Below are 13,249 nucleotides of genomic sequence, written 5' to 3'. Positions count from 1 at the left end.
GTTAAAACTTTCTTTAAAAATAATATAATTTATTTTTATAAGAAAAAAGAAAAAAAAATTTTGCAACTACAGTCACACTGATTGATGGTTAGAACAATTTAAGTACTATGAAATTAATCGTATAGTTAATTATATTACACAAACATAAAATTGATACTAGATTTTAAAAATTTAATTCCTATAATTTTTGATGTTTTTGTTTTATCTACACCAATAAAAAAATTGAGCTTATAAAACATTTTCAATAATGACTGTTCAAAAATTCTTTTTCCATTAGAAATTAAAATGTTAAGCTTTTGAAGATTGGACATTATGGTCATCTTTAGTTAAGCTAATTTTTAGGTTTTATTATTTTCTTTAACATTTTATCACTACCATAGAGGTAAAGATAGTTAGGTTTTTTATTACATAACCCTTTCAGGATGGTCAGAGCACACTGCATCCCCCAAGTGAGATACTGAGAGATGATATGTGCTCATCCTTATCTCTATGCAGGTACTGAGGCAGGTTCTAAAGAATTTAGGTAAGTCTCTAAGTACTTAGGTACCTCACTGGAGGAAGCAAGAGCGTGATGACTGGCTCTCCGTACCTCACTCGGGGAAGCAAGAGCACTATCACACTTACCATCCTGAAAGGGATAATAAATTCTACAGATTAAGAAAAATAATGTTGAACTTCTAATTACAGTTAACAGTTGTTTTGATGGAATAAATAATTAATTGCACCACAGTTGCTGTAGTGCATGTCACATGCGAGAAGTCCGGACAGAATTTAATTTGTGTAATTTCCAACCTAGATTAATTACATAACACGAAATACAACGTATATAGAATTTTTTTTATTGATGTTCGTTGCTGCAAGTACCAGGGAGAAAAATGACAGAAAACTGCATTTACTAATTTTTGACATGAGATTTGAGATAAAAATGTGGGTTTTGAATCCATGGTCTTCGGAACAGTACCCTACACTAGCCTACTGGGCAACTGTGGCTTCGATCCCAGAGACATCGACTTTTCTATCACAACACTCATGTTCAAAATTTAGTGATTCCACTGATAAATAAGCGTAATTGGGAAATTTTTATAGCAAAGTATCTTACACTCTAAATACGAGTGAACTAACGGTTGTATTAAAATGGAATAAGAATTTTCAAACATATTCAAACAAACTATTATTCATAAATTATTTTACAAATTGATAAAACTTCATATTCTTCTATACACACGAGCTCAGTGTGTCATTTCTAATGAATTCTATATACAAGAATATATACAAATGTGTGACTTCAAGTTATAATCCACTGGTTTACTGGCAATAAGAAAAAATTGACTTTTATTTGGAAGTCATGAATAAATTAATTAGTCTTATGAAAGTATATTAATAAAAACAAATACAATTCTATAACCAGTAGAAAAGTACAGGGAAATTGAGATACCCCATTTTGTCTTTATTAGTAAAACAGTCTATAAATAAAAGTTAATCATTTTTATGTTTAAAAATTGGAAATAGTCACAGCTCATGATAGCTGACTGGTGTTAACTTATCTGAGTCTAATATTACTATTCAGTATAAAAAGTATCGAAAAATACTTAACTGCCTTATAAACATTACATAAAAACTAGAAGTAGTCCCTAGCTCTTGATGACTGAGAAAATCGCGGTTTTAAATTTCCACGATTAGTACTGTTTGAAATGGGTCTTCTTGCATTCCTGATTTCACGGTCCACCTCCAAATCTTCTAATTTCTGGGTCAAGACTAATTTTTGCTGAACGGCCAATCTAAGCAATTGGTTCAACGTTTTCTTTTCCTCTTCTGCAGCAGTCAATTGGCGTTGAAGTTCATCAACCTGAGTGACGTATTCTTCACATCGGGCAGCAAACATAGCTCGTAAACCTGTAAAAAAATATTTGTAAATTGTCAGGGCTCTCTATTCTCACCTCACCCATTTTTTTTTTTTTTTTTTGAGTTTTGTCACTTACTTGAAAATGTGGCAGCTTCTTCTTTTAGCATATGTAATTCATTTCTGAGTTTCATCATTGTTTCTGATACAACTGCTTTCTCATTGTCGTACTTTGATTTCAAATTGCATAGAGCGAACTCAGCTGTATTTTTATTCGATTTCAACACTGTTCTAAGTGTTGCGATCTGTTCTCGCTTGGTGCTCAGGAGTGATTTCAATTTTATAACTTGCTCCTGAAGTTCACTGACTTCGTCCGGACCGAGGCTGCTGAAGGAAACTGAAAAATACCATTTAAAATATCATCATTGATGTAATAATAAAATGAAACATACTGTCTGAGCAATTTTGTCCGCCTGCTTTGGCTCTTCCGATGGTGCGATGAACGGCTGTTTTAAGATGTTTGATTTGGTCCAAGATAGTTTCAACCTTTCGTGACAGTGCAGCGGCATCTGGTAATGTATCTTCAGCTGTCTCTTCCTTCTGTTCAGTCAGTTTATTTTCTCCTCCTTAAATTATAATATATTCTGAATACCCAGCAATTTTAATAAACACTTTCTAAATACCTGTATTCAAATGTTTTTCATGATCTAACAACACACGGTTTGGAGTTTCTCCATTAACGGTACAAACATGATGGTACATCTGTGCCAGCTCATCAGATATATTCGTAAGATCATTATGAGCTTGTTCCAAGCAAGTATTTGCATCCGATGTAATATTTGTTAAGTGGTTAATCTCAGCTTGGGACTCCATGAGTTTCTGGTCGGTTAAAATAAGCTGAAACATAAAATGTATAATTAATTAATTGCTCCATTTAAAATTTACATTTAAGACTAAATTAAAAAAGATATACAACTTGGGGACTAATAAACTACCTCAATTAAATAAGTTAACTGAGGAAATCATCAAACAGGAGTAGAGACAAAAAATATTAGTCACACTTGACAAACTGCAATCTGTTTTTCTATATGTAGAATATTGTTTTATCAAATGTTTCCTCTTTAAATTTTAAGTTGGAAACAAAATAAATTCTAGTTTATTACCTTATTTTTGTATGATGTAAGCTCTTGTCGCAATGTGGCAGTAATATCCGACACATTAAGATTCTTATCTATTAAGTCTATTTCTTGTTTACATATGTCAATTTCAGCTTGGGCCAATTTAAACCAATTTTGAGAATTATTAAAGGTGCTTGTATCCTGAAACGTAAAATTCAGTTAGATTGTAAATTCAAACAAGGCTTCACTAGTAACCACCTTTTGAGGATGAGCCAAATTATGTAAAGTATCAATATTACAAGCCAATTTGATTATCCGTCCTCTAAGACTTTGCAAATCTGACTGGTATCTCTCTGCGCTCGTTTGAGATTCTCTCAAAGTCTGAACTAATGCAACTTTTTCACCTTCGACCTAAGAAATTTCTCATTTAATTTTCTTCGCATGTGTCAATTTTGTTTTTTATGATGAATTACCTGTTCAAGTTGCTTTTCAAGTTTCTTTAATTCATTCAAATGGATTTCACTGAATAAATCGACGTGTTTAGCTTCTGGAGAAGCTAATTCGGTGTTGTTAAGGTCTGCTTCGAATCTCTTAAGCACAGGAAGATCATCATCATCACTGCCAAGAGCACCCTCTTCTCCCATACCTAGAATGTTCCATGCAAAAATTTTAGGCCAAAGCATAAACGGCTAACACAAAATGGCTCAATGTCATAAATAATAAATATAAATAAACAGAGTTACAGTGAAACTTCCCTTAATGGATACCTCTAAAAAGCAGACACCACCCTTGAACGGACAAATTCTCATTCCCCAGTATCTTCATATTAAAATCTTCTATAAAGCATAACTCCCAATAACAGACATGGACAGTTTTTAAAGGACAGCAGCCTCCCGAAAATTAACGTTTTCTAAGGAACATCTCGTTCTCTATATGTTTCATCCACTATCTAGTGTAATCCTTTGTCTCTAATTACAAGATTTGCCATTTGTAACAAGAAAATGAAAGAAAGAAAAAAAATTTCGCAACAGAGATAAAGGAGGGTCTGCTCAAAACGGAGACCACCAGAAAGCTGGACGATGATGGTGGAAGGGGTAAAAAAAGCAAAAGAAAGGACAGTGAGGTTATTATCTCAGGCCACACTGGGGCAATTGAGAAGAGAGGGACTGGCAGGCTACAGTCACAGCAGGACACAGGGGACGGACGCTGGGTACAAGCAGAAAAACAAGTTGGTTTCCTGAAGTTTGGCAGTTTTTTCTTGTTGTACGGGACTTTGAGGGAGCACGCTCCTTAGAAACGAAAAGAGGAAGACACCAAAGGACTCCGTTTTTTTTTTTCTGTTTTTTTTAAAGCACAAAGTATATTTTCAAAGGTTCATTATTCCCAGCAAAATAGTGTGGTGCCCGAATTATTTATTTTTTGTTTGTTTTATCAAAACCAGGACAAACTTTTCCCCCAAGCTTCAGGCATCCATAATTATCTTGGATCTGTTATCGTGGAATCCAACACAGTTTGCAAACATCTTTATGTACTTCTTTAATTTGACTCTGAATTTCAATGCGATAATATCAAATATTGTGGATCAAGGTGTGGTATTGAAGAAGAAAGCAAATTCAGTTGTTACTGCCAAGTTTCGACCTCTTTTTAGGGTCGAACAAAACAATGTCTACAGGTTGACATATTTAGTTTTTACATGTAATCTTAAATTTCCTTGAAGGCCGACTCAGTCCCAACATTGCCACATCTTAAAATAAGTTAAAAGCTTGGTAGTAAACAACTGAATTTCTTGGCAATGTTAGGATTGAATCGGTCTTCAAGGAAATTTGAGATTGCCTGTAAAAAACTTAAATATGTATCTGTAGACATATTCAAGATTGTTTTGCCCTGATGATGAAGTCAAAAGCTTGGCAATAACAACTGAATTTGCTTTCTTCTTCAAGACCATGCCTTGATCCAGAGTGTTCGTGAGTGAAAAAGTGGTCAATATTTCTAATATAATATATGTGTTTGGCACTTAAAGAAAAAAATTAATATACCTTACTAAAGTGAGTAAAAGTAAAAACTAAGTGTGTGAGATTTTGAGGCAAAGTTTTCCATTGAAAAGGCCCAGGCAGGTAAAATTCTAAAGAAAAAAAGAAACTTTTAGATAAATTTGACAAACACGGAAATACCGCAGAATTTTTCTTAAAAGACTGGCTTGGCTACAGAATGCATTTGCATTTTCCCTATTGGGCTTGTAACATGCTACTGTCTGGTCCACTTATCTGAGAAAAGCCCTTAGAAGAAAACATTTAAAAAAATTTTTTGAAAAGAGTTTGGACTTAGGAAAGGATAAAAATCCTCGGTGTTTCAAAGATGTCAATATGTTTTCATCCCCATTCTGAATCTTGTAATAATAAACATATTTTTTTGCACTCTTATCCCAAAAACAGATAATATTTCATTCACCGATGTCCATTATAGGGAAGGTGCACTGTATTACAAAAAAATGTATGCATCATTCACTACTAAAATATTTTACTAATTGCTTTCCGAGAGGCGACAGTGGCTACAACAGTTAAGTTGTTGACATGGTGCTCATCGCTGTATGGTAAAGTCCCAGGTTCAAATCCAGTGACACTGTATTTGAACCCGACACTTACAACTGGCCTTTTTTTCCAAAACACCGACACCCCTAGGTGATTGATATGACCTCTGCTGTTACAAACCCTTGTTTAAAAAAAATATATATATATATTTTCCAAAGAAAATATTTACTTACTCCTTATACTGAAGGCTAGGTTACTCAGATTATACATCGATTCACTATTTAAACGTTGATCTAATTCTTTTTTCATAGCATACTTGGCTTCTCTCTCGGCCTATTTAATAAAAAATCATTAAAATTAGTATTGAAATTATTGGTACATAAAATTTCACCATTTACCTGCAAAGATTCCAAAGCTTCCTCCATTTGTTTTTCAGCGATCTTTTTTAATTTGGTTAGTTCGTCTACTTGCTGTTGATAAACTTCAAGCTCTTCGTGGAGCCTGTTTATTTCATGTTTTGCACCTTCAAACTCAACCTGTATCATAAAACATTTTTTTTACAAAACTTTTTGGTGAAACCGTAGTAAACAGGAAACCGATAACATATATACATTAATTACCTGAGAGGACTTTAATCCTGACACTTGCTTTTGTAAGCTTATATTTTCTTCCTCGAGCTCTGAGTTATCAGTTAAAAGGCGTGTTTCTCTAAGCTTTAGTTCTCTTAACTCTGATCTTAGTTGTTTCCGCTCTTTTTCAGCTTCTTGTTTCACTTTATTCAAATCATTGTACTCCTGTATAACCCTGTCTCTTTCTTCAACGGCTCGGTCCAATTCTTGTCTTATCTAGTTTTAGTAAAATAGTTTTAAAAATCAATACAATGAAAATATTATTTAAATAAATAAAAATTTTTACCTGTCTCAAGTCGTTTTCTAAGTCTAAAATAGTAGAGTTTAACGATGTTTCCATAGCTGCAGATTCAGTTAACAGTGATTGTTCCTGTTCAATACCAGATTCTTTAGTAACCTTGTGGGTTGTCTGGAATTTAGCCAATGCCTGGAGAGAGAAAGAAAAAAAAGAAATTATGTATTAAGCAAAATTAATGTTAAATCATAAGATGAAATTTTAATTCAATAGTAATTAAATCGAATGGGAAAGAATTCCTCAGGATCTTATCATAAAACTTTTCCAAGGAATGCAAATTTTTTTTTTTTTTTTTTGCCAAGGCACTCTCAACGCGACACAAGAATAACACATGTACACAGAAAACAAACACTTTGAGCCCTGAAGATGATTTCAGCCCTAAAGATCGAAACGTTTGCACGATAAAGAAAATGTTTTTCTAAAACCTACATTACACCAGACTGCATCTCACGATCTCCAAATAATCTAAACATTTAATACTTAATACTTTAATACTGCTCAGGTGCAGTCTTAGACATGTCTCAAAATGGGTCCTGGGCAATCATGGTGCCTCATTAAGCATCACTTACACTTACGTTGGCTGGATATCAATTGATAAGGCCATAAAATAAAGAAAGAAAAAAAGGAGATGAGTGCTTCATCAGCTTCTATTGTGATATTATTTACAATTTCTTTAAATGCATAAGAATTTCCAACATATTCTCTATCCTCTTAAAGTTTCCGTAAAATGTTGCCAATAACTTTGGACGAGACGAAGCCTGGGCTATTGACACTTGCCACAATAGGCCTAGAAGAATTCCTGCTTCGTGAATTTTTGGGGGCACAGCGTTATGGGTATTCATTTTTTGTTTTTGGTGTTCGTTGAGAGCATACTTTTTGCGAACCACATCCCTGATAACAAAACATACATATTACACAGCCAGTCGATCATCATCCCTGACATATATTCTACTACCCAGTAGGGTGTTTACCCCAAATTTTATACCATTAAGAACAATTTGTAATCTGTATCATGTACAGAATACAAATAAATATTATATTTTTTATATTTTAAAAAAATTACTCAAACTCTTTCTGAGCAAAGTAGGGGTAAAGGATAAGAGATCCTTTGAAAAGAAAAACAAATAGAACCACATGCATCAGATAGATTACCACTATCACAGGCAGTCCTATCTTTGTTGATAAGCAACCCAGTTTATCATGAAAGACCTTCAAAAGCAACTAGGATTTCCAGTGATCGTAGTGCTTCTACATGAATGTTCAGTGAATGAAAATGTTGTTTTTTCGGTTTTTTAACCAGTGTTAATTAGTGAATTTCTATTAATTAATGTGCGTGAAACAAGTTGAATTATTACATTACTTCAAATCTCACACACTAGGTTACTTCCCCATTCTCTAGAAAACTTCTAAAGTGTTTCTGATTCTGAGGCCTGCCAAATTACTCAATGATCCAAACGACTACGGGCCGATTGGTCTGCTTCGCCCGCTAAGTAAAAGTAACTTAAGTTCGAAAGACTACTGTTAGCTAGGGTGGTCATTTGGATGTTCACCACATTATCCTGTATGAGCAGTTTGGGTTCCTGTCAGGGCTCTCCACTACCATCCAATTAGCTAGAGTTGTTGATGATGTAACTGGGGTGTTTAACCACCGAAAGCACATTGGCTTGGTTTTGATGGACATCCAGAAGATGTTTGACACAGTTTGGTATGCTGGAGTGATAAACAGGCTGATAAGACTACAACTTTTCTCCATACCTCACTAAAATAATTCACCCATATTTATGTAATCGAATCTCTTTCAACTCTATGTTGTCTCAAGTCTGGTGTCCCACAGAGATCTATATAATAGGACCTATTTTTTATCTTACATTTTTCAATAAAATGCCAAAACCTAACAATTGCAGCCTGGCCTTTTACGCTGATGCCATTGTCTCCTGGAGAGTGGATACAAAGACCATGTAGTATTGGCAGGTTCTGTAACAAGTGGAGGATTAAAATAAATCCCACAAAAACAGAGGCTACCCTCTTTACAAAGTGCAGGCCTGTGTTGTACTACCTTGGTCTGCTACTGTTAAGTACCTTGGGGGTACAAGGTAACCATTATTTGGATACCAGCACATAAAGAACACCATGGCAATGAAGAGGCGGATAGCCTGGCCAAAGAAGGCTCTAATACTGCGTTTGTCGGGCCACAACTGGTATTACCTCACTTTATGAGCACAGTGAAAGAGAGTACTAAAAACTGGGGCATGAAACAATTCCTTAAGGAGTGGAATCTATCCCCTGGACACAGGCAATTGAAACAGTTTGTTAAGGTGATCAAACCAGCAGAATCAAAATGGCTATTCTCTATCTCAAGGAAGGGAATTAGGAGGCTGATAGGTATCCTGACGGGTCACAGCCCAATGAGACGACACCTCTCCATAATGGGTATTCTACCAGATCCTTTTTGCCGTTTTTGTGAAATAAAAGAAGAAACGGCAAGGCACTACCTTGCAGAGTATGATAGGTACGCTAGGACTAGATTTGAAATCTTTGAAGGAGCGGACATCACCAAATCACTCCTCGAGATAAAATGGTCCAAAATCTTGGGGTTTGTGAACGAGTCCAAGAGATTTATGCAGGACACGTGAGCCGACCAAGTCCCGGACCTTTTAGGGATGGGGTACGAGTCTACCCAGGCATTTATCCCCTCGGGTCTTGGTCGCACACCCTGAATAATATTTTTTCATAAGTACCTTGGGGTAGTAATTGACAGTAAGCTATCTTTTTCTACACATGTAAGGGATAGAGTGAATAAAGGCAAAGCTGCAATTTAGGGCTTTTTTTACCTTACTGTGCAGATACACTAAACAGTCCCCAGTAAACAAACTTGTCCTCTATGAATAGTAGTAAGATCAATGCTCATGTAGGCCTGCCACCCATATCATATCACATTGCCTCACTACATTTTTTTAATCCAGATAGAAAAAACACACATCAGCTTGTGGCCTCATCACCCCACTACACTTGCATTCTTGACATCCACAATAACACAAGACATGGATGGTTTTACACCACAGAATAGGGATAAAAGAGGCGGCCACAAGGCCTACTGCACCTCAACCTAAACAGATCTATTGTGCTCCTTTGTTATTTATAACTAACTGGCCAGCTTCAGGTTATTAACCAGCCTCCACAGCTTTGCCAGCGGCTCCTTAGTGTTGGATCTTGCTTGTGGTTTTTCTTGTGCTAGTTGCAAGAACCTGCACAAACCTTTAGACCTTTACAGTAACATAGAATGTGTTCTGCGGTCTCCTTTTCCTGACAGTATCTGCATAGTGTTTCTTCTGTCGGTATCCTATCCAGTACTCGTGCCTTGTTAGGTGGCAGACCCTGTCAGGAGTCCAACTATAATCCTGGTCCGGTTGCAGTTGCCTTCCAGGAATTCTTTTGTAAGTTTTGCAGATGGTCCTTATATGAATTTCTTCACTTGCCTCATACCTGTGGTATTGTTCCACCAGGTTTTGGACTCATTAAGGATCCATTTTAAAATGTATCCTCTTTTGTGGCAGGCTGCTAAGCCACAGTAGGGTTCAGGGCCCAAAGAATCCATGTTGGCCCCATTTTTGGCCAACATGTCAACCTTTTCGTTGCCTCTATGCCCCGAATGTCCAGGCATGCCAGGAACAAGTCCTTAGATTCACTGACTTCCATCAGGACCTCCATGCAGTTCCAAACACTCCTTGCCTTCGCCTCGCATCAGGCTAGGGCCCTAAGTGTTGCCTGGCTGTAGAGAAAATGGCTATCTTTGGGAATATATTCCTAGCCTTTTTATTTTCCTGGTGCATTGTTCAATCGCTATGATTTCAGACTGGAAAACTGTCACATATTTACCTAATTTTACCATCAGTTCAGTCTTTGGGTTCATCCCGAAGACTCCAGCTCCCGTGCCCTCGTCTGTTTTGGAGCCATCAGTATACCAATAGGAGTTTGCCTTTAGTGGTATTTACACCACATAAAACGCCTTATAAAGAATTTCTTTAAACGTTGTGATCAGGCATAGGAGAGTGAAGAACTTTTTAGTTTAAATCTCGCCTATTTCTTTTTCATACGTATTTTACCCTTAAATTAACTTTTGCTTTGTTGTGTTGATAAACACTTTTTAAAAATTAAATCTTAATTAGGAGGTTATCGTGTAAACTCTCCTGTGTGTAAACTCTCGGCTCTCCTGTGTAAATATGTGTAAACTGTTGTAAATATTTGGAATAAAGATTCTATTCAATACATTACCTCCTGAGTAATGTCCAGTTCATTTTTTGTATTTTCGTATAGGCTTTCTAGTTCTTCGCATCGTTGAAGAAGGTTTTCCTTCTCTTCCAAGAGTCCCAGGCCATACTGGGCAGACTGGATTTTCTCGCTGCTCGCCTGGTCCAACTCCCTCGTGAGTCTTTCCACTTCCTGCTTCAACTCGAGAATCGTGACTGAAGAATCCATCGCTAGCGCAAGTAAAAAAATAATCGCCGAGGGGGAAAAGTAAAAGAATTAACGTCTGTTATCTGGCCCGAGCAAGGTAATTTTGAACGTTGCACGACTCGAAAAAGTAAAATTTCATTCTGCCAATATCACTGTGAGGATAAATCCTGGTGGACGTGAGACATTTCAGAACGAATGGACAACATAACAAAACGGCCTAACGTCAGTTGTAGCCTTGTCCCAGACCGAAACCCCCTTCTACCCTTCCTGTCATTCCGAACCCTCAATGACAACTGGATCTGCTTTGCCTTTTGAATGGTTGCTGCTGTGGCCGGTGGCCGATTGTGTTTCCATCCATAGCAGCCTCGACAGAAATGCGACAAAGTGAAGATTTCACGTTTCAAGTTTCGTCCAGGCTCAATTTATTTCCACAATCGGATGTCGTCACAATTATTCACCGAAGTTGGTGCGTCAAAGCGCTTCGGCGGAAAAAGACGGCAAAAGTGAAAGCGACTCAACTCACGTCATGACGCAAAAGGGTGATCAGAAAGAGAAAAATAACTACAACAGACAGCAGAGAAAATTTTTTCCAAAACCTACTCGTGTTTTATGACATTAACAGAAAGAATTAAATTCAACAAGTTCTAAAAGAATCATCTAATAAAGACAACGAATTCTCATTTTCTAAATATATCAGAAATGTTAATATTTCATAGATGATCGAATATCAGAGGTGGATGGGTCTGTTACATTCGCTAAATGTACTAGGTATGGTTATCTTACTTTATTTATATTGAATCCACGGTCCGTCTCATCTATCTGTCTTCTATCTGGATGGGTATAAAAAGAAGCTCCAAGTTTTCCGTGGTTGAAAATTTATTTCAATTTTTTGAATTATATTTGCGTTCGGGCTCAATGGCCCATCATCAGCACTAAAGATATGGTTAGGTCTTTTACATCCTCTCAATTTATCAGAGATAATTGGGACTTTATATACTCTAACTATTTCAGAGATGATCGGACCTGTTACAAACTCTAACTGTAGGAGAGATGGTTAGGTCTGTTACTTCCTCTAAATATATGAAGGATGTTTGGGTCTGTTACATTCTCTAACTATTACAGAGATGATCGGATCTGTTCATACTCTGAATTATATGAGAAATAGCCTTTTACATTTTCTCAATATAACAGACGTGGTTCGGTCTGTTATATTCTCTGAACACATCAGAAGTAGTCTGTTACATTCTGTAACTATTTCAGAGATGGGTGGACATTCTCTAAATCTACCAGATATGGTGAGGTCTTTTATATTCTCTTAATATATCAGAGATGGTTGGGTCTGTTACATTCCCTAACTAAAAAATTTTCCATCCCTAAATAATGCAGAGATGTCAGACGTGTTACATACTCTAAATTAAATGAGAAATAGGCCTTTTACAATTTCTCAATATATCAGATGTGGTTGGGTATATTCTCTCTATGCAATTCTCATTCTGTCGAGACTGTGTTTTACTTTTTGGCAGAGTGCTCGATTTTGGGTGAGATTCGGTTCTTACACCTTGGTTATTTTACTCTCCCAAGAACTGAGCTATTGCGGTTCTTGAGTGGCTCAAATTCTCGGTGCTTGATTCAGTATGCTAAACATGCTTGGAGCTACAGATACGAATTGATTCAAGAATTTAATTTTTAAGTTTTATTCTTTCATTATTATTAATCCATCAAAATTTTGGGTATAGACTTCATTGTTAATACTAGTTCACTTGTTTATTTATTTTTTTTTTTTCTATTTTTTAGGTATACTTTGTATTTTATTTTTTGTATANTTCTCTCTCTCTCTCTCTCTCTCTCTCTCTCTCTCTCTTCTCTAAACTGCATATATATTTGTAAACCAATGACCTCTGGCAGACGGATCAGACGATCCATGTCCATAATGCATCGTTCTTTAATATAACAAAAAGTTTTAATAAAGCAATTATTATTATTGTATTATACATCAGAGGTGGTTGGGTTTGTTACAATCTCTAAATTTTGCAGGGACGATCAGGACTGTTACAATCTCTACATACACCAGATATCGTTAGGTCTTTTACATTCTCTGAATACATCAGAGGTGGTTTGGTCTGTTACTTTCTCTTATTGTATCAGATATGGTGAGGTCTTTTACATTCTCTCAATATTTAAGGGATGATCAGGCCTGTTACATTCTCTAAATATTTCTGACATAATCTGACCTGTTACAAACTCTAAATCATGTAGGAGATAGTTAAGCTTTTTACATTTTCAGTACATTAGGCCCTAACATTCTCTCAATGTATCAGAGATGGTTGGGCCATCAAGCACTTATTTATCAGGAAGCTTGTTCGTTTGTAGAAAGTATTGACTGA

General features: G+C 36.1%; 1 protein-coding gene across 1 annotated transcript; it reads right to left on the bottom strand.

Moving 5' to 3' along the window:
* Positions 1-262: 262 nt before the first annotated feature.
* Positions 263-11,166, bottom strand: LOC106665360 (protein bicaudal D). The gene is made up of 12 exons (XM_014391728.2): positions 10,683-11,166; positions 6,402-6,542; positions 6,107-6,331; positions 5,885-6,022; positions 5,720-5,819; positions 3,432-3,604; positions 3,217-3,369; positions 3,004-3,159; positions 2,524-2,737; positions 2,293-2,466; positions 1,980-2,237; positions 263-1,893 (listed from the first exon to the last, which is right to left on the bottom strand). Exons 1-12 carry the CDS (start codon positions 10,884-10,886, stop codon positions 1,619-1,621), a joined length of 2,211 nt encoding a protein of 736 aa, XP_014247214.1. The 5' UTR covers positions 10,887-11,166; the 3' UTR covers positions 263-1,618.
* Positions 11,167-13,249: the final 2,083 nt, after the last annotated feature.

Source organism: Cimex lectularius, unplaced genomic scaffold (assembly GCF_000648675.2).
Source record: "Cimex lectularius strain Harlan isolate CLEC.00 unplaced genomic scaffold, Clec_2.1 scaffold9, whole genome shotgun sequence".
Classification (NCBI taxonomy): domain Eukaryota; kingdom Metazoa; phylum Arthropoda; class Insecta; order Hemiptera; family Cimicidae; genus Cimex; species Cimex lectularius.
Note: the sequence above shows the minus strand (reverse complement) of the source record. Positions and strands in the feature narration are given on the sequence as shown.

Coding starts and splice junctions, on each gene's coding strand:
- LOC106665360 (XM_014391728.2), bottom strand. CDS start 10,886: ATGGATTCTTCAGTCACGATTCTCGAGTTGAAGCAGGAAGTGGAAAGA. Junction 2,738..3,003: donor TTACATCATACAAAAATAAG/GTAATAAACTAG, acceptor TTTATGTTTCAG/CTTATTTTAACCGACCAGAA. Junction 2,467..2,523: donor TGAAAAACATTTGAATACAG/GTATTTAGAAAG, acceptor TTATAATTTAAG/GAGGAGAAAATAAACTGACT.